The 24,535-nt window shown below is 41.0% G+C and overlaps 1 protein-coding gene across 1 annotated transcript in view; it reads left to right on the top strand.

Moving 5' to 3' along the window:
• TAFA5 (TAFA chemokine like family member 5) overlaps window positions 1–24,535 on the top strand; it is a 489,916-nt gene that overhangs the window by 111,557 nt on the left and 353,824 nt on the right. Inside the window, 1 exon segment of the mRNA XM_064142444.1 lies at window positions 1,278–1,364. Within this exon segment, the coding sequence (XP_063998514.1) occupies window positions 1,278–1,364 (87 nt within the window).

Here is a 24,535-nt window from a genome sequence, read left to right as displayed (position 1 = left end):
CTCAAATTTCTGTTCACTTTTTATCCTATGTTTTGTCTGTCAAAAGGAGTATACTCATCTTTGCTAGTATATCTGGAGAAGGAAAACAGTTAAATCTACTCAAGCTATTACAGTTGCATTACTGTGCTTTAATGACTGCCTTCTTGAGGTTGTTTTTCTGTACAAGAAGCAGCAGGGTACATAATCTGGAAAGAGTAAGGCCTTTTTCTTATGGCAAAATAAATTGCAGCTATTTCTCACAGTAGGAGGTCATTGGTCGTATACTGATTCTATCCACTTTGATAGGATGACGTCAGTGATAAACACCTTCATACTTACGGCATGTGCTTAGGACTGATGCCAGTTGCCTGTGTTTACTTTGACAGAATAACTTGTCCCTTGCTGATCTCTTGGGCAATGCTTAATATGCAGTTACATGTTAACTTACTCATATTGTCTGATACTTCAGTTTGCTACATAAAGTATACACCTGCTTCTCATATCTCCTCTCTTTTGCTCTGAAGTGATTATGAAAAAATAATTTGTAAACCTAATGGCACTTAATGGAAGAAAACAAAAATCTGTAACATGTAGGCAAAAAGAATAAAACAACACAAAGTGTTGTCAGAATTCAAAAGAAATATAAAATAACCTATTTAACCATAACAATTACTGTAATTAGTATACTGTCTTTTGCTAGTCCTCTGCTTTTAGAAGTAATTGTCATGTGTTTTGGGAGTTTGATTTGTTCTGGTTTTACAGAATTTGTTTAGTTTTCTGTGAGTGAAAAAGAATTCTGACATAGTTTCTTCATAAAGAGTAAAAAAAAACCAACCACCACCACAAAGCAAGCTGCTTGTGGATCCAAGATTGTAAGTTTTTACTTAAAACAGTTTTACTGTGAAGGCTATGCACTATTTTCTATCTCCTTTACAGGGAAGATATGAATACTTAACCTCTTTCAAAGAGAGAAGGAAAGAGAGGGAGAAAAAAAATCTTTCACCAAGTTTCAGTTATATCAGATACAGTTGGATGTGTTTGGTAAACTTATACCAGAAATGATGCAAAAAATTCTTCTCAAAGAAGTGAAGGTCAATTTTTATGAATAGTGTTTTCAGCCTCTTAAAATAGCTGTTATATATAGTAGGATGATTATAAGGAGAAACACAGAAGTCTTCAATTCTAAATATTTGGGTGTGTTGGCTGTTAGATCCTCTAATGTAGTTTATTCTGTGTTTGTTTCCTTTTGCATTTTCAAAAGTGATTTCAATTGAATCATTTATGGTTCTTCCATTCAGATTATAACAGCTATTTTGGAGCGGATAACCCTCAATGGCTGTATATGAGACATTGCCCGGGGTGCTTCCAAGATGCTTTTCAGCTGGGTAAGGAAATTACTGAGTGTTGACACATTTTGAAAGCACTATGGCATGGATTGACAGCATATAGCTTGTAAATTGTGTTACTGACCTATTATTTTGTGTATTACTCACAGAGTAGCCTATACAGGTTTCCTCTGAAATGTTAAAACCAAATAAACATTTTTCTAGGGAAAAAAAGGTAGCCAGTATTTAAAAATAATAAATACAATATCTAATCTGTATGTGGTAATTCATACACCAAAAAAAAGTTTAATTCATCATTACTTCTGATGTATCTACTTTTTCTATAGTAGCCATTCAATGTATATTACACAGTATCACAGTATCACAGTATCACCAAGAGACCTCACAGATCATCAAGTCCAACCCTTTACCACAGAGCTCAAGGCTAGACCATGGCACCAAGTGCCACATCCAGCCTTGCCTTGAACAGCTCCAGGGACGGCGATTCCACCACCTCCCCAGGCAGCCCATTCCAGTGTCCAATGACTCTCTCAGTGAAGAACTTTCTCCTCACCTCGAGCCTAAACCTCCCCTGGCGCAGCTAAGGCTGTGTCCTCTTGTTCTGGCGCTGGCCACCTGAGAGAAGAGAGCAACCTCCCCCTGGCCACAACCACCCTTCAGGTAGTTGTAGACAGCAATAAGGTCACCCCTGAGCCTCCTCTTCTCCAGGCTAAACAATCCCAGCTCCCTCAGCCTCTCCTCGTAGGGCTTGTGCTCGAGACCTCTCACCAGCCTCGTTGCCCTTCTCTGGACACGTTCAAGCATCTCAGTATCCTTCCTAAACTGGGGAGCCCAGAACTGAACACAGTACTCAAGGTGTGGTCTAACCAGTGCAGAGTACAGGGGCAGAATGACCTCCCTGCTCCTGCTGACCACACCATTCCTGATGCAGGCCAGGATGCCACTGGCTCTCTTGGCCACCTGGGCACACTGCTGGCTCATGTTCAGGCGGGTATCAATCAGCACCCCCAGATCCCTCTCTGTCTGGCTGCTCTCCAGCCACTCTGACCCCAGCCTTTATCTCTGCATGGGGTTGTTGTGGCCAAAGTGCAGCACCCTGCCCTTGGAGCTATTGAACGCCTGTATAGGGTTAACACTCCTGGGGGAGTGACCCTGAACCTGACCCTAGGGGTCTTGGCCCCTCCTCAGGGGTGGGCCACACTCCAGGTGATGGTTAGCCCACTCCCCCCACTTCTTGCGGTATAAAAGAGGAGCACTTCCTGCTCCTCGCTCTCTTGCTCGTTCCTCCTCTACCTGCGTTCATGATCACACACATACTGATACTGCATACCAGCCACGAGGCAGAGACACCATCACACACTCGGGTTGTATCCATCCCTGTTTTGTATTTTGTATTTTGCTGTTTTCCCTTCCTTATCCTTTGTAAACTCCCCTACCTCCAATCCCTTTTTTTTCTAAGTTATTGTTAAACTTTTCCTTTTTAACTTCCAAATCGAGTGAGATTGATTTATTGGGGTGTCCCTACCTTTTATCTCTCTCCCTGTCTTTTGGGGAAAGGAGGGGGAGGAGGGGAGGGCACTCTATAAACTCTATAAATTCTATAAATTGTCATTGGGTCTACCAAATTTATAAGAGTCTCTGGGAACTTGCATTTGAACCCAAGACAACGCCATCCCATTGGACTCTGCCCATCTGTCTAGGTGGTCAAGGTCCCGCTGCAGAGCCCTTCTGCCCTCCAACTCAGTCACATCTGCCCCCAGCTTAGTGTCATCTGCAAACTTGCTGATGACTGACTCCATGCCCTCATCCAGATCATCTATGAAGATGTTAAAGAGGATGGGGCCCAGCACTGATCCCTGAGGGACACCACTAGTGACAGCCGCCAGCTGGATGTGGCACCATTCACCACCACTCTCTGGGTCCGGCCCTCCAGCTAGTTCCTAACCCAGCACAGAGTGTTGCCATCCAAGCCATGGGCTGACAGCTTAGCCAGCAGTTTGCTGTGGGGGACAGTGTCAAAGGCCTTGCTGAAGTCCAGATACACCACATCCACAGGCCTCCCCACATCCACCAAGCGGGTCATGTAATGTTATAACATTGCCATTATATTAACATGCCGATGAAGTAAACCATATTCAGACTTTTACAGTGACTTTAAGGGTCAAAACTAATTGTTTCTGTGGGCATGGCTTAGCCAATATGCTCGTTTAAGACTTAAACTTGCATCGAAGCTCTAATTCCTGAATCAGCTCTTCTATCTCCATATGACCTTATAAACTCATGTTCTGTTAAGAAAAATTAGTTATCATGACTCATTTGCCCTTTTGGAATGTGAACACAGGCAACTGAAAACTGTAACGAACTTGAACCTGTGTGCAAAGGATTGTGCAAACATGGAGCCTTGGTGTGGAGCCTTTACTGACTGTGCATTAAGTGAAGAACTCAGGAAAATCTTTTTGTCTCATGTTTAAAAGCCTGATGCTTAGTGTGATGATTGGGGCAGCTCAGGGGAGGTGTGATGCTAAAAGTTGCCAGGAACTTGCGTGAAGAGGAGCCCATGATCCGCTCCAGTCTTCTCTAAGGTTAAACAACACCCATTGAAAGTGTTTATTTTGCTGTATGGGAAGACTTTTTTACCTCCTAGAATGTAGTGATCTTTGTAAAATTTTACCCAGCTGAAATCCAGATGAATCAGCCACAGCGTTTCCAGGATTTTGCAGAAGCTAGTTCAGGCTGTGCACTGTCACTGCCCCGTATGCCAGGGGTATTATTTTAATATTAATTTTTTTTTGTTGTTGTTGTTAAATAGTGAGATCTTAGATGCTCAATTTAATGGTTTAATTAAAACTTTCTATTTGAAAACAATGTAAGCATGCAGAAAAATGGTTTCCGTTAGAGCAGCACATCTCAAACAGTACCTAGTTAAGTAAAAGAAATAAACATCCCCCACAAAAAATCAAACAGAGAAGCAAATAATAAATATGTTGTACATGCAAGGAAAGGTTACATTAATCTACAGTTCCTGCTATTATCCCACTCCAGGTGTACATAGATGGGCCTCCAGTGTGTTAATTCCACTGAGTCCAGTCATAAATCTCAGATTAGTTTACAGTAATCCATTTTCATCCTACTGAACAAAATACTTCTTATACTATTTAGTATTAACTGACTATATCTAATAAAAGCTAGAGACTGGCTAATATTTTTTTCTCATTTCTATCAAGAATTAGTGAACTATATTATGTATATTATATGAACGGCTTGCAGAATTATTGATTTACATTTCAGCATGACAAGTCCATGTTCTAAGATTTAAGATTATAAATTCTATAACATTTTCTTCTTTGTTTATTCCAGATTTTGGAATTAAGTCCTGAACAAAGACCCAGAAGAAATTTAATATGCAAAATTCTGGGCCTCCTTTAACATTGCAGTCTGATGCTGATACAGATCTCTTAAAAACCTGAGAGCTTTCAGGTTAAAATACAAGAGTGCCATAGTGGTAGATACATTTTAACTTATACTTTAAATGTAGTAACTGTTCATTGTACATAGAACACTTTTCAGCTGTTTATTTGAGATTTTCAATATTTTTTCAAAGTATCTGCACTTTACATTTGTCTGAAAAATATTTGCTTCCCCTCCACTAGCTTATTGTTAACCAAGGGTTACCTCTTCCCTCAGTAATCTCAGCCAGTGTGCTCCAACATTACAGAGGCAGTCATCACCTCTTCCTCATATGTTCAGAACCTCTTCTACCTGTCAAGGTACCTGATTTGTTCTGGATATGCTGCATTTTTGCTGCAGTTCCCTTTCTTACTTACTACAGTAGGGATCACTAATGGAAAGGATTATAAGTGTCCATTGTGGCCTGATGTCAGCTGCTGATTTTTATTTTTTTTTTTGTGTGTTATCCAAGTTTTGAGGTGAAAAATCAACATCTAAATAAATGTAAAGATAATTTTGTGGTTAAAGGTCAAGCTATAGGTCAAAGAGCTTATTGGTTAAGTTGCCAGGGAGTATGACTTTGTATAGTAAAATTCACTTCTGCTTTCTTTTTCTTTCTCTCTCTGCTGAGGTGAGAGGAATAAATAAGCTCCTCACATATGTTATTTGCTTTTCCATACAACACTGCAATTGGCCATTCACAAAATTTTGCCCTGACATGACAAGCAAAGACACTGCATATTCATCATGGCTTTCTCCATAGATCTCATTTTCAATTCAGAACTTGTTCACTGTTGCAGAGCAGAAAATTAGGCAAGATGATATTTTTTCCAAAATTAACACTGTTTATTAATTTTGATACTCAGTACTCTAGCCACCCCCCACCACTAATTTTAATAATATTTTGGTTCTTACACGGTCATGGGAACATTTCGTGGGTAATATCTAGATCTAGTAATAACCAGCAAAATATAGAAACATTTAATTGAACTGGAAGAGAAGATTCCCGCGGTCAAATGCTGCTTGCAGTCAGTATGCTGCTTGCCCGGTAGATGGACTCAAGGAGCTCTTTCTGCTCTATGGCAGAAGGCAGAGGAGAATTACAAAGAGGCATTTAGGCATTTACTCACAAATTATTATTACCTACTTGCAGGGCTTAGCCACAGTCCCAACAGTGCCCAAATACTTTCAGGGGACTCTGTCTTGTCAGATATTGAGATGTTATTCTTCCTAGCTTCTGGGGAAAGAGGCAGACGATCTCTGACCTTGTCTTCTGGCTCTTCTAAGCAGGACTTTCAGTGCAGAAGGCAGATGTTGTGCAGTCTCAGCACGATGTCACACTGACCACGCAGGCCGATTGCGTGCAGACATCCAGGGTCTGCTCCTGGTGACTGGCGACAGTGGAGTTTAGCAGCAAACAGTAAGGCAGTAGGCAATAGCAGCAGGCAATGCAGAGCACAGCTGAGCACAGCAGAGAGAGCAGGGCATCAAAGCACACTGTTTACTTGTGTGTCTCCTTTTATCAACGTGGGCTGAGATTAATTGCCCATTTAGACACAGAATAGCCAATGAGGATGGCAGTTAGCCAAACTTCACCGTATTAGGCAAAGCCACAGGCTCCTTTTCCTTAATTTGGGAAGAGCACAGGTCTTGCACTAGGCAAGTGTGTACCTTGTTTACCACAGGACCCTGGGCAGGCTAGACTCAGTGGCTGCAGGTTCTTTCGTGTCCTTTTCCTGTGCTTGCATCCCTGGTAGAGCAGAAAAAACATGCCTAGGCAGGGTGGAACATGTAAAAGCCTATTTTGGGCCCATCAGGCCTACCACAACAATCGCTCAAATGCAACAGCATTTTAGTTACACATATAGGTTTAGACTCTCAAAAACTGATGCTGGAAAGCTTGGATCATAACTAAATTCCATTAATTTGATGTGTTTATTCTCTCTGGTTCTAATACCAATTCTTTGTATTAGGAAAAAAGAAGAGAAAGAGAATAAATAATGATATTTTGGGAAGTGTTAAAAAGACAGATGATCTTAAAATATATTAAAAAAATATATGATAAGCCCTCTCAATTTTGTTTTAATGTTTATGAATAGCCCTAGAATTCTTGGAACATTAAAGCCTACTTGCCTACTTGCCCACCAATCTTAACTATGAGTTTCAATAGTTTTATGCTCAGTCTGAATTATCATAGAATGTTTGGATGCTAAAAAGGACCTTTGAAGATCATCTAATCATCTAAACCATGGGCGGGGACATCTTTCATTAGATCAGGTTGATAAGAGATCCATCCAATCTGACTTTCAAAATTTCATTATCATTTCAAGGCAATAATCTTACAACTGGAGGCAGCCAAAGGCTCTTGAGACCTTGTATACTTTCTCTTTGAGATTAGTAGTTCTCCTTCTGGATGTAAATTGCTACCTATTCAGGTCTTTTTAGCTGAATGAAAGCACATATTGACAACAAGAACAGATGAAGGCCATAAACAAACCAGAAAAAGTAGGGAGTAGGAAAGGTGGGCAGGCAGACACTGTAGTACTAGGAGTTCTCTGTCAAGACACTTGTGATTCTGTCAATTTAATACTATTTCTTTTCCCCACAAATACAGAAAAAATATCCAGATGAAGCCATAGCATATATAATCATGTGTTGCAGAAATTATATCATCTCTTTCTTCAGATGTCAGAATATTTCTTTTTGAAGAGGTTGAGTGAAAACTGTATTAAAAAAATAACTTGCCCTCTGGGTGGCAAAAGTGAGTTTCTGCACTGCAGCTTCTTCACATGAATATGCTGCTCTGGCTCCTTCCTCACTGGCAGCTCATTCATTACAGTTTATGTATTTCTGATATGCATACTGGTACTAGTTCCTTTGGATCTGTACTGGTTGCAAGTACCATCGGTGTAGAAGATGGATTTTTTCAAGGCTCTAAATTTTGTAATCTCAAGATGCATTGGGGTTTTTCTATGCCGGAAATTCCCCAGGTCATAATGCTGTCATTGTTCTCAGTAGGAAACCTTAATTGCATAGCTAGTTGGATAAGAGTTGGAGTAGTTGGCAGTGTGTTGTCTGGAAAATCTTTCAGCTGTGCAATGTTATCGCTTCCCCTACATCCGCCCCACCTCCATCCCTGAGGATTCCTAGCCTACTGCATTTGGTGAGATACATATGTTTTCCCCAGCTACAGGAGCTGTGAAGGGTTCCTCTGGGATAGCTAAGTATAAATACCTAAGTATGTCTGCAGTTGCTAGGTTATTTTTAGTCAATGGGTGGTTAACAAGTCATCTCTAATTGTGCTGTTAGATGTGTCAGAATAGCTACTGCAAAGCTAGATGCTCCTTGTAACAGGTTGAATATATAAGGACAAAAGCAACATTTCAAAAGTGAGCTGTTTAAAGGTTTGAATTACATATGAGGACATTGCTTGATGAAAATATATGAGGAAGATGATCCACTAGTACAACATGGAAGGAGGAGCATGGTAACATAGTTGACTATACTAGCCATAGTACCATGACTAGCATATTGTGTCATTTCAGATTTGTGTTTTGGGGGAATTTACTAGTGGTTCAGGGGGTCAGAATGCTCTTACAGAACCCAGCATTTAGGCAGTTCCTATACAGGCTTTGGCAGTAGTGCCTAGAAGCTATTACTAGGTGGTGAATTAGTATGTAGGATGAAGTGTTAAGAGTTCCCAGTGCGCAACTGTCCACATGACAGGAACTGCTGTCGCAGTTTTTCTCTATAAATAGAAAAGAGGGGGAAAATAATACTTAAATAGAAAGTCAGTAAGATGGTAGGAAGAAGACAAGAACAGCAAAATAATACAACTGAAAAGCCAAAAGAAGCAAAATAACTTAAAAATACATCAGATGTTCTAAGGAGATGTGATGCACTATAGCAAAGAAATTACACACTGGTTATTCTAAAATATCTAGGCTGAGCTATCCCTCTTAAGAAACTGCTACTGGGAGAAAGAACTGAAGACAGGGTTTAATCTGCCAAAAAAATATTAAAGACATATTAACATATCACCTAATTCAGTAAATGAAGAAAAAACAAAGTGAAACTTCTAGATGGTCAAGTGCATGTGTATGTGTGGTGCTGATGGTGGATGCATCACGTTACCACCCAGAGATAAACAGAGTATCTTTAGAGATTAATTTCTAATCCAGTGACACATATCCAGCATCAGCTGAAGATCAGTGATACGATTTTGAGGATTACTACTGTAGTTGTGGCTAGCCCAGTAGCAAAGAAATGTGAACCAGCCATCAACATGCAGAGAATGGGTGGGGGGAGGAAAGCATATTTGAAGTCTAAGAAAACTAATTGGTGGAAATACATCCATCTGTATTCATTATTGTATGTTCAATATATCATCTATTTTGTTTAGATTCAAAATGGGAAAAGATTGATAATGCCACTTAAGACATGTGTGAAAGATGAACTGAATGAATTTTGACAAAGTAAAATGTTAAACTTAGCATCAGGAGAAGCATTCCAGCTGAAAGAACCACTGAGCTGGAATAATCACCTCAAGTGACTGGTGACAGACTATTGCCTGAGTAACTGAAAAGTAACAAAAATGAAATCTAGTGGGCCTTGGCAAAGGTTTGGTCTAGATAACCTAATAATAGATTATTGTCTCTATTTTTTTTGTGATTCAAAGCCAATAGTAGTTTCCAAATTCATTAGTGAAAATGGACTAACGTCATCTCTTGTGCTACTACATTTAGATTTGCATTGGCAGCGCATAATATGGGGGTTTATTGCACGAACAGGAATAAAATAATCCAAACAGTGTTTGGCACAGATGGAACTAATGGGCAGGGGAGGGGGTAGTTATGGAATACAATCTGAACATGACTGTGTACCAGGAATTGTTGCATGGTTTTATTTATAAAATATCTGAGTAGTGAAGAATATATCTTTAGAATCTCTTCACATAGTTAAATGCAGAGTATAGATAATATTTTTAAACCTCTAGAACTCAAGGCTCAATTTGCAATGTGATGCAGAGTTCTGGTTTTAGTAATTCTGTAGAATTAGACTGAAGTTTTGGTAAAAAGAACAAATGAGCTTCATTTCCAAAAGAGAACACACATTTAGACATTATGTGCTTTGATTTGTGCTGCTTTCCCACAAGATCACAGAAGAACTTCTGCCTCATACAGATTTGCTCTTTCTCCTTGATCAGGAAAATGCATACCTTTCCTCTTCACTCCTTTTCCCAGCTACAACTGTCTTCTGTGTCATCCATCCACCACCAACAACCTGTATGAGCTTTCAGGTACTGAACATCTCTTCTTTAATATTAAAATGCAACAAGGAGACTTCTTGTAGAGTGTTACCCAGTCAGGAACTACTACCAGGACCACAGTCTTTTGCCTTTGTATTTGATGGAGACTGTGGTGTAAAAGCTCTGGCAAAAACCTGAACATTCACAGAGAGAGAGTTCTGTAAATCATTCTTGGCTTAAGCAGCTTAGAAATTGTTTAATGGATATTATTGCACTAGTTGGGTGTGCAAACTTAAGCCTTTCACCTTAATAGGGTGAAAGATAAGGGGGAATTTTTGTCGGGGCAATGTATTCAGAAAAGTCTTCTAGAGAATTTACACTTGTAACTCAAGATGTCTGTAATATTTTATAAATCTTTATGCAGGTGACAAGAAACTGAAGATGGATATTTTTGAATAGGACTCACCCTATGTGAAAGGTCCAAAGATATTTTGAAAACACAAAAACCACAGCGAACCGTATTTAGTACAGCAAGCGGCGTTGCCAGGTACCACTGTCCTCTCAAATGGGAAGTCTTCTGGAATCCCTTGTTGCTATGAGACTAAATATTGCTGTACAGTGTGAATGATGAACCAGATTTTGCTCCCACTTACACTGATGTGCATGTAGAGTGACTCCCCAGTGACTGGGAAGCACGGAGCTGCATTCTGATGCCTTCATTATGAATGGTTCTGATCCAAAGCCCACAGAAGCCCAGGAGTATTCATCTAATTCAGAAACTCAAAGAAGTAAAACTAGTTTAAAATGAGAGAAGGGTTACCACCTCAAAAGGAACAAGCAATCTGGGGATTTTGACCTACTGCCAGTGTGTCTTCAGATGCTTTTAGTCAAAGAAGAAAGGTAATGTGTAAAGTTCTTCATAGGATTTCTCTGCAAATATAGCATGTTCAAGCGAAAAGATACATATTACTTATCCTGGACTGCATAAATTCTTAAGTTTGAGGCACTTTTAAAATCCACTTATCTGTGGACTTAAAAGCTGCTGTGTTTGGGGTTTGGGAGCTTTTTGTGTTTGCTTGAGTAAAAACTGTGAATTTTCTTTAGCTCCTTGACACTTTTTCCTTTCACTCAGAAGACAAATAAACAAACAAAACCCAACTTGAACTGTATCCAAGCATGGCCAATTTCTCACCAAAGTCTGCATTTCAGAATGAAAGATGTACAGTGGAGTATCTCTAGTGTAGCTGTGACATTGCTTTAACATTGCATTGCTGTAATCTTCAAATATAGTAAACATAATAAATGGTCTTATAAGGATCTGTGAAGTTTAAAATTCAAAAGCTGGTTTTAATGTTGTTACGTGTTAGCAGTGAAAAACCAAAAAGCACAGGGATGAATTTAACACACATCGCCATCAACAAGGGAGACACAAGGAAAATATTGGTCTTTTATTAATCTGCCATTCTACACATGTGGAAAGCTCATTTAAAAAGAAAAAAAATCCAAACACAAACAAAACCCCCAAACACCCCCCCCCAAACCCAACAGCAAAAACAGTGCAAACCAACAAGTATTGAAAAAAAATAGCATAAATGAAAACATGTAACCAAAGACCTACGAAAACAAAGCTCTTGAAGTATTTCCAGACTTGGATTATAGCCTCAAAACTATCGATGTGCTTTCATGCCTGTCCCGGATAAATACAGCGTTGCGTTAGCCGTACTAACGTACTGCCAGCTTGAGGAGCACGGCAACTTTCCGCTCGTAGGGCAGCACGGCAGGGAGGACCTGTCGTCGTGCCGGGCTAGAGCCCCACCGAGGCCGCTCCGGCCGCCTCCTGCCCGCCGCTTCCCGCGGTGCTGAGAACAGCAACCTCCCCCGGTCCGCTTCTCCTTTGCGTTATCCTCCTCTCCTCGCCTTACGCGCCCGTCACCCGCAGTCCGCCGATACTTGCTCCGGCTGCACCGCGCCGCTCGCCCCCCGCCGGCCTCTCTCCGCGCTCCGCCCCGCGGCACTCGGGGTTTTGCGAACCAGCGCAGGCCACGATGCGGGCGCGCACGCGTGCGGAAGTTGCGCGGGGCAGCAGGCAGCATTTGAACGTGAGAGGGACGGAACCGGACTGCATTCGCAGGCAGAGGCGCAGCCAGGCGGGAGTCCAGCCCAGGCAGTACCCTCCGCCGCCCAAATACGCGCACCTAGCCGCGCGTCAGTGCATAGCTGTTCCCCTGACTCCGCATCGCCCCACCGAGGTGCCGTCAGCTGCGTGTGCGGCACGGAGCTCGCTGCCCTCGCCGGTCAGCCCTCGTCTGTCGGGGCGGCCTCCGAGCGCGAAACGCTGCGCTGTGCCGGTCCTCGGCCGAATTGTAGCGCATTCCGCAACGGCTGTGCCGAGCGCGCAGCCCCCGCCGTGCGGCTCCACTCCGCAGCATCTCCCCGGCCTTCGCGCTCTCCCGCCCGGCTTCTCTACGGCAGCTGACCGCCGCGGCTCGGTCCTTTCCCTAGCGTGGACGGGAGACATCAAAATATATTCTTTTATATTTATTTTGCTTTTTAATTTTACGTCATTCTTTCGTTTGCACTCTCGTTTTCCTTGGGGGTGGCTGCAACTGAGGCATCAACCTGTAGACTGACAGGGCTCTTGCCGTAACCCCGCACAGCTGCTCGTAGAGCGCCTTGCGGTGCCACTACCGGGGAGCGGCGCCGGGACGGGGCCGAGGGAGCGGGGCCAGCCGCGGCGCCCGGGTAAGTTCCCGGAGACGGGCCACCAGGAGCCCGGGCGACGAAGGTGTGAGCCCGAGAGAAGGCCAGAAATATTTGCAAGACCTCCCGAGCGGCTCCGCGTTTCCCAGGCTGGCAGGATGAACTGACTCACTCCCCCCCGCACCACAGAGGATCTCCGCGCCGGGGGAGGAGGAAGAAGGGGGTAGGGGGGTGGGGTGCAACAAATTGCCGCCAGCCGAGAGAAGTTGCAGTAAAGAGAGATCCCTCCCTCCCCCGCTCCCTCCCCTCCCCTCTCGCTCTCTCCTCCCCGAGCCGTGGCAGCGAGCGGCGGAGCGGCGGCCCGACGAGAGACCGTGCGGAGGAGCGAGCGGCGTCCGCAGCCCGGCGATGCTGCAGCAGCTCCCGCGGAGTCTTTGCGGGGTGGGCCCGGCCCCCGCGCGCCCCGCGCCGCCCGGCGGCGGCGCGCCCTGAGCGGGCGGCGGCCCCGCGGCGCAGCGGGCGCTGTTGCGCAACCCTGCCCGGCGCGGCCGGCCTCCCTGCCCCCGCCGCCGGCTCGGCGCGGCTCGGCGCGGCTCCCGCGGAGACGGAGCGCTGATTCATGGGGCCCCGCGCCGGCTGCCTGGACGAGGAGAGCTCGGCGCTGCCGCTGCCCCCGCGTGGGGTGTGAAGCCCCGGCCCCTCCTCCGCAGCCCCGGGCTCGCCCGCCCTGCTCGGGAGTGTGGTCCCTGCCGGGAGCCGCCGCGCCTGGCGCACAGAGGGAAGCGTTGATGCATCGCTGTGGAAATTCATTGTGTGACTTTCTGGGTATTTACTGAGTTTCAGACCGAGATGCAGCTCTTGAAAGCTTTATGGGCACTAGCAGGAGCAGCGATCTGCTGTTTTCTTATCTTTGTCATCCACTCACAGTTTCTTACAGAAGGTAATTATATCTGCATGTCTGCATACCCTCTTCTTTAATACGAAGGTCTTTACGAGGTGCCTTAATTATTTTTACTGTTTCCAGTATGTTCTATTTACAGCAGTGCTTCCACGTTATTTTAGCTTTCCATTAAAGCCTTCTCATTTATGTTCCTTTAGATAATAGGTAGCTTTAGACTTCATGGTAAATATATATGCAATATATTAAAATTCTGTATGTTGTTTGTATTTAGTGTTTTAGCCAACGTCTCATTTCATTATGGGGCATGTATAGTGGACATATCTGGTGCTATCAGATGACCACAGAACAGTAGTCATCATGGGAGTATTAATAAACCAAAAAACCCTTTAACAAGTAAACGTCTTATTTTTATACCAAATCAATAGGCGTCCTTTCCCTCTTCCTTATTCAGTACATTTTCAATAGATGGCACTAAAGTTCTATGGAAAGGGCAGGGCAGAGCAAATCCTGGGCATTCAGCATCTTCCTCCTGCTGGCTACCCCAAAACTGGAAAAGGCCTTTGCATGATTTCAGGGTTCCTGTTTTTTTCCACCTTGTTGTTAGAAAATTGTGATTACAGTTTACTGGGAAAAAAACAGTTTGGAGTATGGTGCAGGCTTTCTCTTTTTTTTGTTAAATGTAAATAGATAATACTTTATTGAATGGATAGGAAAAAAAATCTTGAGGAGTAACACTTGCAATGCTTTTTTTTTTGTTTGGTTGTTTTTTGTTTGATTTTGTTCCTCGGGCAATTACTGTTATTTCCCTCCTCTCTACTTAAATGATGATTCCACTGCATATTTCTAAGGCAAACTGCAGTCTGAGATTCAAGTGTGAATTGTGAGAGATTTATATGTATTTGGGTGGTGCGTGGGAAAGTCCAGTGGTGTTCTTTGAGCACTGTTAACAAATACAGTGCAACAATAGAAGGGATTTGGTGACCCCATTTATTCTTTCTTAGCATTCTGGCGTAGTTGATGTTATAGGTGCTGGAAGACAGAGCCCAGCTCAGCTTGGAGTGCTGGCTGTGCAAAGCACGGGAAAAAAAAACTTTTATGTGACTGGGACAAAGTTTCACTGAGGACTAAGCAGAACAAGAACCTTGCAGCTACTGAAGTATTGCTACTGGTTTTAATTTAGTGTCAGGCTGAAAAAAAGAACGAGACGGTGCATTTCCACAAATCTTTTCTGAAATGCTTAGGCACTCATATGCCTGATTTGGTTAATTAAGGAGTGCTATCCAGATATCTTCAGTGCCAGAGATTTCACTTTAAGAAACCTACCCATGCTTTAATTGCATTGTGTGCAGTGCCTCCCACATAGTCACTTAAAATTTAACATTCTTTTAGACTGCTTGGACTAGTGTATATATCTATCTCTGTCTGGTGCCGTGACTTGTTTTGAGGGGATTTTGTAGAATGAAACACTGCTAGTCATTTCAGGTTACTTTTTAGCCACTATGTTTTTGGGTTTGTTTTGGTGTTTTACTTTTTTTCTTCTTCTTTTTTATTTTTTCCCAATTTTTCCACTGTTTGATTTTGAGAACTGTATTACTGTAAATAAAACATAAAGGAAGAAGCATTTTGTTTCACTTAAAAAATTCTTTGCATGGTAGGAGTAGAAAGCTAGCAAGTAAAAACAGAAACCATGGCCACACACCAAGGACTTTTAACACGTTTTACACTGCTTCTCCTCCAGCAATTACAGCCGCTCTTAAAGTGGACTGCAGTGAGAAAACTGAAGCTCTTGGGCTTGTCACCTCAGTTTGTTTATAATTGTGAACAAAATATTTCTGCTTTGTTTAACAATGAGAACTATATACTTGCTATAAATACAGATTGAGTGCAGTGGGCTACTTGTCAGCCTTTTCCTGAAGGGTGTTAATCTCCACAATAGTGTTCTGACCTCTTTTGTATAATTACTTCATCAGTGTATGTATTTCTTCCTCCCTCTAGCTTCAATAGTGACACTGAATGGTTTAGTGAAACTGATTGAAAAGTCTGCATGGTATAATAGAGTTTTTGCTTTATGAAGAACTTTGAAAATACCAAATTAAATAAAAGATTGGTTTAAGCATAAATATATTCAAATACAGACATCTAAGAGAATAAATAGAGAACAAAAGGTTTAAGCTAAATAGTTTGCAAAATTAAGGTTAATGTTTCCTTTCTTTTTAATTTTAAATCCTGGGGTTTGGGGGTTTATTTTGCTTTGTTTTTTAGGCTTTTTTGTTTGTTTATTTGGGGTTTTTGTTTATTATTTTCAGTAAGGGAAAGAAATGTGAGGAAGGAACTAGCAAATCATTTAACCATGTGCCTAATACATTAGTTTACTAAGTAGGTATATGTAAAGAAGCATATGTGTAAGATGGTTATTATCTTACCTTCAGAAGATCTGAAATTCTTTTCTGATAAGAGTTAGCCTTTTACATTGAAGTTTTATTATGGGTTAGAAATTGAATGTTTCATTGAACATAATGTTGTTAGGCTGCTGATTTCTTGGAAAAAAGATTAATTTCTCATCAAAGCCTAATGAACTACACGGGGTCATTGTTTGTTACTCAGCAATGTGGTAGAATTCCTGAGTTAAATGGTTGGACATTATTGTTTGATAATTTCTTGTTCAGAAGGATAGTTTCCTGTAGTCCCAAAGACAATTTGACAGTACAAGCTTATACATCAGGCATCTCTTTTGTATGCAAGACAATTGATTTAAGAAGAATAACATGTACAATTAATTAAAGGTCCGACTTAATTAATGACCATTCTTACCATTTTTGCGTGTCTTGTAATATGTACTTACTCTTTTTCCAGATGCAGGCCTTAATGGAAAACTGACAGAATCTGCACTCTTAAAATATCTCAAAATTATATAATTACTACATGTCTATTTCTCTATTTATATTTCTTTTACTCATTCAGATTTAGAGATGTCACCTGTTATGGTAAACTCTTGTCACCTATTAGCACTGGATATTTTTGTAATTTTGTTTGTACTTCATGGGTGTAGTGTGCAGAACTTTGATTACATCCACCCAAAACTTGTTACCAGGCTCAAATCCTCCTTCACTCACATTCATAAATACAAGGTTGTTTGTTGCAAGAGTCAACTGAGAGCTTTCACACTTTTCATTTTTCATTTTAGTACCTATTCTGAACTTGGATTTTTCTCTAAGCAGCTCTGTCTTAATTCTTAAATATATTTATATACAATTTTGAATTAAGGCAGTTTAGTGGTAGCATTACTACCATTTAAATGGTGTTAAGGAACAATGAATGCTTGTTCTGAGATGAGTGGGAAAGAGCTGTTTAAATGTCTATTTTCATGAATATGTTTTTTTCAGGAAGTGAAGAATAGATGACACAGGGTGCCATTTTTCCACACTTAGGCTTTTTGTGTGGAAATACAGGTCGTCCTGTGGCTAATCCGTTCCCCTACATCCAATCTGTCCTTCAGTGTTTCTAAAAGATGAATAGAGCTGTGAACCCAGAAAAGGGTATTGTGATACGTAATTGCAGTCCCATGCCCATCTGATTTTCTTGCAAAGCAATTTTACATACTTTACTCAGCTGCAGTCATTATGTACGGTGTTAAAAATTGAAATAGCTAAAACTTTTTGCATACAGCACTGAGAATTAGAAGTAAGGAATTACATTCATTACTTATGTCTGATTTAAAATAATTTATAATCTATTTTTTAGACACCTTTATTCAAAGAGAACTGAAAAGCACTGAGATGACATTACACACTCTAGTTGAAGGAACTTCTTTCTTCTCCTAGTAAAGTACCCTTTTCACCTAGTAGAACATTTTAACCAAACACAGTAGTGATGGGGAAAGTTAAAGAATACAGTTTCCAAATGTGTCTGAATCCCATGGGAGGTAGTGCAGCTATGGAGTAAATTCAGAAGGGTATGTATGTATCACAACGAGGCGCTATTACAGCCCTGGATATATGTTAAAGTTTTATTTTTCTTGTGGTTGCTCATTAATAGATGGGAGTGGCTTATCAATAATATTTTGAACAGTTTATGAGATGAGGGCAGTGTGAGCCTTGTTTGGAGAAGGACTATGCAGGAACATGGATTCAGTCACAGGAATCTTAAAGTATGGAGAAGTGGAGTATTCAGATCTCAAAACCACTTTCTTGATCCGATGCAAGATATTACTATTGTAAACTCTGTAAAATAAGGTGATTTTTCTCTTGATACACCACTGCAGCAGTTGAGACAAGAGAATTGCAATTTTTCTGTTATAACTGTGTGACTATGGCTATACACCAGAATTTTAGTATCATTTGTCCAGATTTAGCATATACTTACATACACGAGTGTGAAATTTGTTTAGCACATTTTTCATATTTTTTTTCTGCCTTAGGCAAAAGTTGGGAATTATTGAATACATTCCTGTTGGCACTCCTCTGTTGAGCACTTAGAGAAGTTAGTGTCACAATAGCAGAGAATACTGGAGCACTTTCTTTAGAAGAATACATAGATTGCACATAATAAATTGGTTAGAATTATACTTAAAATCCTTATTATGTAACTTTTTACAGTTTTAAACACTTTATCATGCTTTAAAATTATGTATATATTTGTGGGCTCGAGGTGTAAATTTTGACACTGAAAATAATATGGAGTATTACTCTGTTTAGCTGTGTAACCTCAAATGACTGCAGATACTCACAAATGTCTACTGACAGTATACCCAAGTTAATTTTTTTTTAGCATTCTGTGCATATAACCTGATAGCTTTTTTAAGTTGGCAAAAATAATGTTTACTGCTCTGTAAAACATTTTGAGGAAAGTAGTTGTTATATTCTAAAGTAGAACTTTGACCCTCAAAATATTCATGGAAAGGATTGGAATGTGATTTAGTACAACAGATTATTTTATCAGCCATTAATGCTTTTAAAAATAATGTTTCTTTCATCTTTTAGATATTAAAATAAATAAAAAGTTGAATCAAAGTGGGAAAGGTAATTGCTTTTGTGCAGAAAATATGTTTGGGTTTATGTTGGAATTTTTTGTTGTTTTGTTGGTTTTTGTTTTTTTCCAAGTTTGCCCTTCTGTGCTTGACCTGTGTCCTAAAACAGTAAGATACATTGCATACCAGATGTGCTGCATATGTTACCTATACATAGTAAAACTGAGTTGAGGACAGTGTGTCCCAGCTGCAAATTTGCCTGCTTTTGAAAGGTTTGTTGCTTTTAACATGCTGTAGTATAATTTTCTCCTATTTATTTTCTATACATTGTTTGAGTGTGGGAAGGAGTTGTGGAGAGAAAACACATCAGGTCAGAGGGAGGCATTGAATGTGGAAGTGGAAGGTTTCTCTTCTGTTTGGGAAGTGTATGTGGCAGTTAAAAAGCTCTAAGCTTGACTAAATGCTGAACAAGGAGGATAAAAAAGAAAAAGGTCCCCAAGCTGGTGCATTGTTTTTGTGGGGTTTGTTTTCATTAGTTTGTTTGTTGTTGCCTATATTTTTTTTTTTAAATAGTATTATGGCAAATAGGTAATTCTGAAGAGCAGTTGCCATTTGATAGCACATGGCGTGTTTGGACTGCAGAAAAATGTGAGATCTTGCTTTGAAATAAAACAGCTTTGTATTTGATTTTTTTTTTGTCAGAGGAATTTAAAGACTGAAATGTATAGTAGCAAAGGGAAGTTGTGCAGACAAAAGCTCTCTAATATTTTTCAGGGAGGCAAGATTGATTCGCTATCTGGCATATGCTGTTCCAGGATATACCAAGAGGGGGAGTCTGGCAGGTTTTCTACCCCGAGAAAGTAGTTTTGAAACAGTCTGGGTTTGGATGATGAAAATGAAGGAGGCATATGTCTTTACAAGAAAGTTCACCATATATGTGGCATAAACTCCCTACTTTCCCCAACTGAGCAACTTGAAAAAAGGAATTAGTAACAGATTTTCAGTAGCTTTTTTATGACTGACTGTTTCTATGCCCCAAGAGCACAAGTGAGGAATTATTGACCTTTCTCAGCATTTACCAGCACTATCTGTTCTTAAAGGCAGCACTATAGATTGATGTGAGTCACATCATACGGAAGTGAATGCTTCTTAAGTCTGTTGACTTGTATTTGTTTTTCTTGCCTTTTAGAGGGCATACACTGTATCAAACATAAAACTGGAATAAAACCAGGACATACACAATTGAGATGTTTAAAACTGAATTTAAAAGGAGACATTGGAAAAAAAGGATATGTATTTAGAGGTCAAGAGTTCAATATAGTACTGTCAAGAAAAGCCATAAATGTCTCTAATTCACATAAAAATATAAGTAAAATTATACAAATTTAAAAATACTTTTAAAAAGTCATATGAATAAAAGAGGCAACAAATCTTTGTGCTTAGGATAACAGCAGTAATTGTTTTCTGGTGGTATAGAGATGTCTCAGTTGGAACTGGTGATTCAGCTGAGTATGATTGGCCAAGTGTAATGTATGTTCATAAACTCCAAGCCAGGGATCTATTCTATCCAGCATCTGTATTTTAACAAAGATTTATTTGCTCAAAAATTGTATCCTCTTGCTACTTGTAACCTATAGTGATATAAAGTTCCGTTTCATAACACAATCCAATTATTTGCCTAAATGTGCTTTTTATGCCTGCTCTAGAAATCCAACACAATATAACAGATCTGCCTATTCATTATATTTTACCTTTGGCACTATATCAGTTCACAAGTAAATTCTAGTCAGAACAATAGATCTTCCTACTAATTGATGTTAGTCTTGTGAAAAGCAATGAGTAACATGTTTGAAATATATCCAAACAGCAAATTACCATATAAATAAACAGAAAAAAAATTAATGTATCAATACTGATTGAAATAGTTTCTAAAAGAATATGCTGTCCTAATGTGTGATTTATTATTTTTGACTCTATGGAGGAAAGTAGAAGATTGTATTAATTTGCCAGGTGACAATTTGTATTTATAACATACCAATATATTCTGAATCTCATATTTCTAATGTGCCACAAGGCTATGTGGTATTCCAAAATCTAAATGTTTAGTAACAGTCACAGAAATGGCAGGATGTAAGCCAAATTAGGTGGATCCACGAGACAACAAAGGGAATAACTACAGGTTTAGAAGATCTGACCTTAGAAAGAAGTACTGAAAAGACTATTACTGAATTTAGAGAAGATCATGATAGCATGATAAAGAATTTTCAGTGGGTAAAATTTTGCCCTAAAAATACAACACTGCTCTTTCTGTGAAGTGGGAATGTTGCAAGAAGCAATGAGTGCAAGCTAATCTGAGGGAAATTTAGGTTAGACATTAAGAAGGATTGCAGCAGGGCAATTTTTTGTGGTACATCAAGGAAGGCTTGCTGATGGTAAGAACAGTTTAACATTGGAATAGATTTTCTTGGGAAACTGTGAAACAGTAAAGTTTTACTTTCAGGTTAAAATACCATTAGTGATAATATTATATAGTTGACAGTGGGATCAAACACATCCTCAGCAAGTTGTGGATGATACCAAGATGAGTGCTGTTGTCAACATGCCAGAAGGATGGGATGTTATCCAGAAGGAACTGGATTTCTTATAGAGCTGGAACTTCTTATAGAACTGGAACTTCTTATAGAGAGGTGGGTCAAGGTGAATCTCATGAGGTTCAATGAGACTGAATGCAGGGTTCTGCACCTGGATTGTAATAATCTACATTATCAGTATAGGCTAGGTAAGAATTTGGTAGAGAACAGCCCTGCAGAAAAAGATTTGGGGTGTTCTCATGGCTGAAAAGTGAGTCATGAGTCAACAATGTGTGCTTGCAGCCCAGAAGGCAAATCATATCCTGGGCTGCATCAAAGGAAATATGGCCAGCAGATCAAAAGAGGGGATTCTACTACTCTACTGTGCACTGGCAAAACCTCACCTGCAGTACTGTGTCCAGCTCTAGGGCCCTCAACACAAGAATGCTGTGGACCTTCTGGAGAGGGTCCAGAAGAGGCATGTAATAGAGGGTATTAATAGATGTGAGATAGGATTTTTTCAAAATTAATATTGTTCATTCATTTTGATATTCAGGAGTCCCTTGCCACTCAGTAATTTTTAATAATAATCAGTTCTATGCAAGTGTCATGAAAACATTATACAGAGGAATAACCAGATCTAGAACAAATAACAAGCAATAATACAACGTTAAACCATTAGAACTGGAAAGAGGTGTTCTTGGGGTCAGTATTACCACTTGCCCGCTAGATGGACTCAGGAGGATCCTTTCTGCTTAAGACAGAAGGCTTGTAATTCATTTCTTACAGAGTTTTGCTGCAGAGTTTTTATTTCCTGACTCGCAGGGCTAACTACAGTTTCCAGGCAGTACTCAAAGCCCAGGGAGGAGTTGCTGCCGGTGTCTTCTTAGCCACTGAGGCTTCTGATCTTCCCAGGCTCTAAGCAGGGGTGCTGGGAGAGAAAAAGACAATCTCTGACCTTGTCCTGGTTCCTCTTGGCTCTAGAATCATCAGGAAGGCTTGAAGAGGGGCAGGCAGGAAGTCTTGCAGATGTGCAGTCTTGACATGATGTCACACAGGCTAAGCAAGCCTATTGTGTGGAGGCATTTGGTGCCCATTCCTGGTAAACTTGAAGCAGTTTTCAGGCAGGGGAGCCCAATGTATCAGGGCTTGTTACGCAGCAGAGCTAGCTCATAGCTTAGCAAACATAATGCTGCAAAGCATGGCAGGATGCAATGAGGCAGTAGCACTGCCAGCAGCAGAGAGCACAATAAGGCAGAAGCAACGGTGGCAGCAGCAAGTACATTGTCTCTACCTGCTCATCTCTTTTATCAGTGTAGTCTGAGTCCAATGGGCCTTTGAACACATTAACCAATCAGAATGGCATTTAGCCAAGCTTAACCATATTATGTGAAGTCAAAGCTTATTTTACCTTTTAGGGTAGAACACAAACAAGTGTATAAACATGTGTGAGTACCTTGTAAACAAATTTGGGCAGACATGGAGGCACCATATCCTTTTGTCTTCCTTCCCTGTGATTGCTTCTCCCATAAACAGAAGGAAGGAGAGCAGAAGAACACATCTGGGCAAGCCTGGGCATGCTGAGGCCTAATTTGGCCTTTTTAGGCCTTCCACAACAATGCCATAAAAATGACTAGAGGGCTGAGTGCCTCTCCTGTGAAGACAGGCTGAGAGAGTTGGGGCTGTCCAGCTTGGAGAAGGTAAAGTTCTGGGGAGGTCTTATAGGGAGTTTCCAGTATCTGAAGGGTTTCTACAGGGAAGCTGGAGGGGGACTATTTGCAAATGTATCAATAGGACAAGGGACAATGGTTTTAAACTATAGAAGTGCAGATTTAGGCTGGACATTAGGAAGTTCTTTACTAAGAGAGCAGTGGAACACTGCAACAGGTACCCAGGGAGGTGGTAGAAACCCCATCTCTGTAGATATTTAGGGTCGGGCTTGAGGGAGCTCTTAGCAACCTGCTGTCCCTCCTTACTACAGGGGGAGTGGCCTAGATGACCTTTAAAGGTCCCTTCCAACCTGAAGCATTCTATATTCTGTGATTCAGACAGATGGACTAGGTGACTTCTTGAAGTTCCTTCAACTCTTATTCTCCAAAATACACACTGCAATTAAAGATCACTCTTTAAAGTGTTGTTTACACTGTGAGCCTAAAGTAGGGCTTGAAGGTACTCTGAAGCAGGCCCTTGCTCTGTCCACTCTTCTTTTTGAACAAAGGGCAATGAAATTAGGGTATTAATATCTTTTACTTTCTGCTGGTCTGTTCGTGTTACTCTAGCACTTGAAGAGCATATCTCTAGGTGTCTGCTCTGACCTCTGGTATGGGAAACAGAGAACTGACTCCAAAACAGGGTGAACTGCAAATAGCTTCAAGGAGTTTCTCAGTCAATCTATACCTGTTTATGGTGCTATGAGTGATTAAGAGCTTTGTGTTCTTTGCTGTCTGTAATACTGTGTACCTTGATGCAATACTGTCCAATTTTTATGGTATCTGCATGGTTTCAAATCCAGTAGCAAAAAGAAAATTAGGAAATTGTGCTAACAGAAAGGCTTGTGGATTGAGATAAGGACAGGGAGAGATCAATCGCCGCTTACTGTCATGGGCAAAACAGACTGAACTTGAGGAATTAATTTAATTTATTGCTGACCAAAATCAGAGTAGGCTCATGAGAAATAAAGATCTTAAAACACCATCCTCCCATCCCTCCCTTCTTCCTAGACTCAACTTCAATCCTGAGCTCTCCTCCTTTGATCCGGACAGGGGGATGGGGAGTGAGAATTGCTGTCAGTTCCTATACTGTCTCTGCCTCTCCTTCCTCCTTCTCACACTCTTCCTTCATTCCGTTGTGCAGTGTCTTGCACAGGGGGCAGTCTTCCACAAACATTTCCAACATACGTCTTTCCCATAGGCTATGTTTTTTCATGAACTCTTCCTTCATGGATCCATTCCATGGGATGCAGTCCTTTAGGAACATACTTTTCCAGCATAGATGCGCCCACAGCATCACAAGTCATAGAATCATAGAATCATAGAATCATAGAATCAACCAGGTTGGAAGAGACCTCCAAGATCATCGAGTCCAACCTATCACCCAGCCCTAGCCAGTCAACTAGACCATGGCACTGAGTGCCTCATCCAGTCTTTTCTTGAAGACCCCCAGGGACGGTGCCTCCACCACCTCCCTGGGCAGCCCATTCCAATGGGAAATCACTCTCTCTGTGAAAAACTTCTTCCTAACATCCAGCCTATACCTACCCTGGCACAACTTGAGACTGTGTCCCCTTGTTCTATTGCTGGTTGCCTGGGAGAAGAGGCCAACCCCCACCTGGCTACAATGTCCCTTCAGGTAGTTGTAGACAGTAATAAGATCACCCCT

The sequence above is a fragment of the Pogoniulus pusillus genome, chromosome 4 (genome assembly GCF_015220805.1).
Source record: "Pogoniulus pusillus isolate bPogPus1 chromosome 4, bPogPus1.pri, whole genome shotgun sequence".
Taxonomy (NCBI): domain Eukaryota; kingdom Metazoa; phylum Chordata; class Aves; order Piciformes; family Lybiidae; genus Pogoniulus; species Pogoniulus pusillus.
This window is presented reverse-complemented; position numbering and strand designations above follow the sequence as displayed.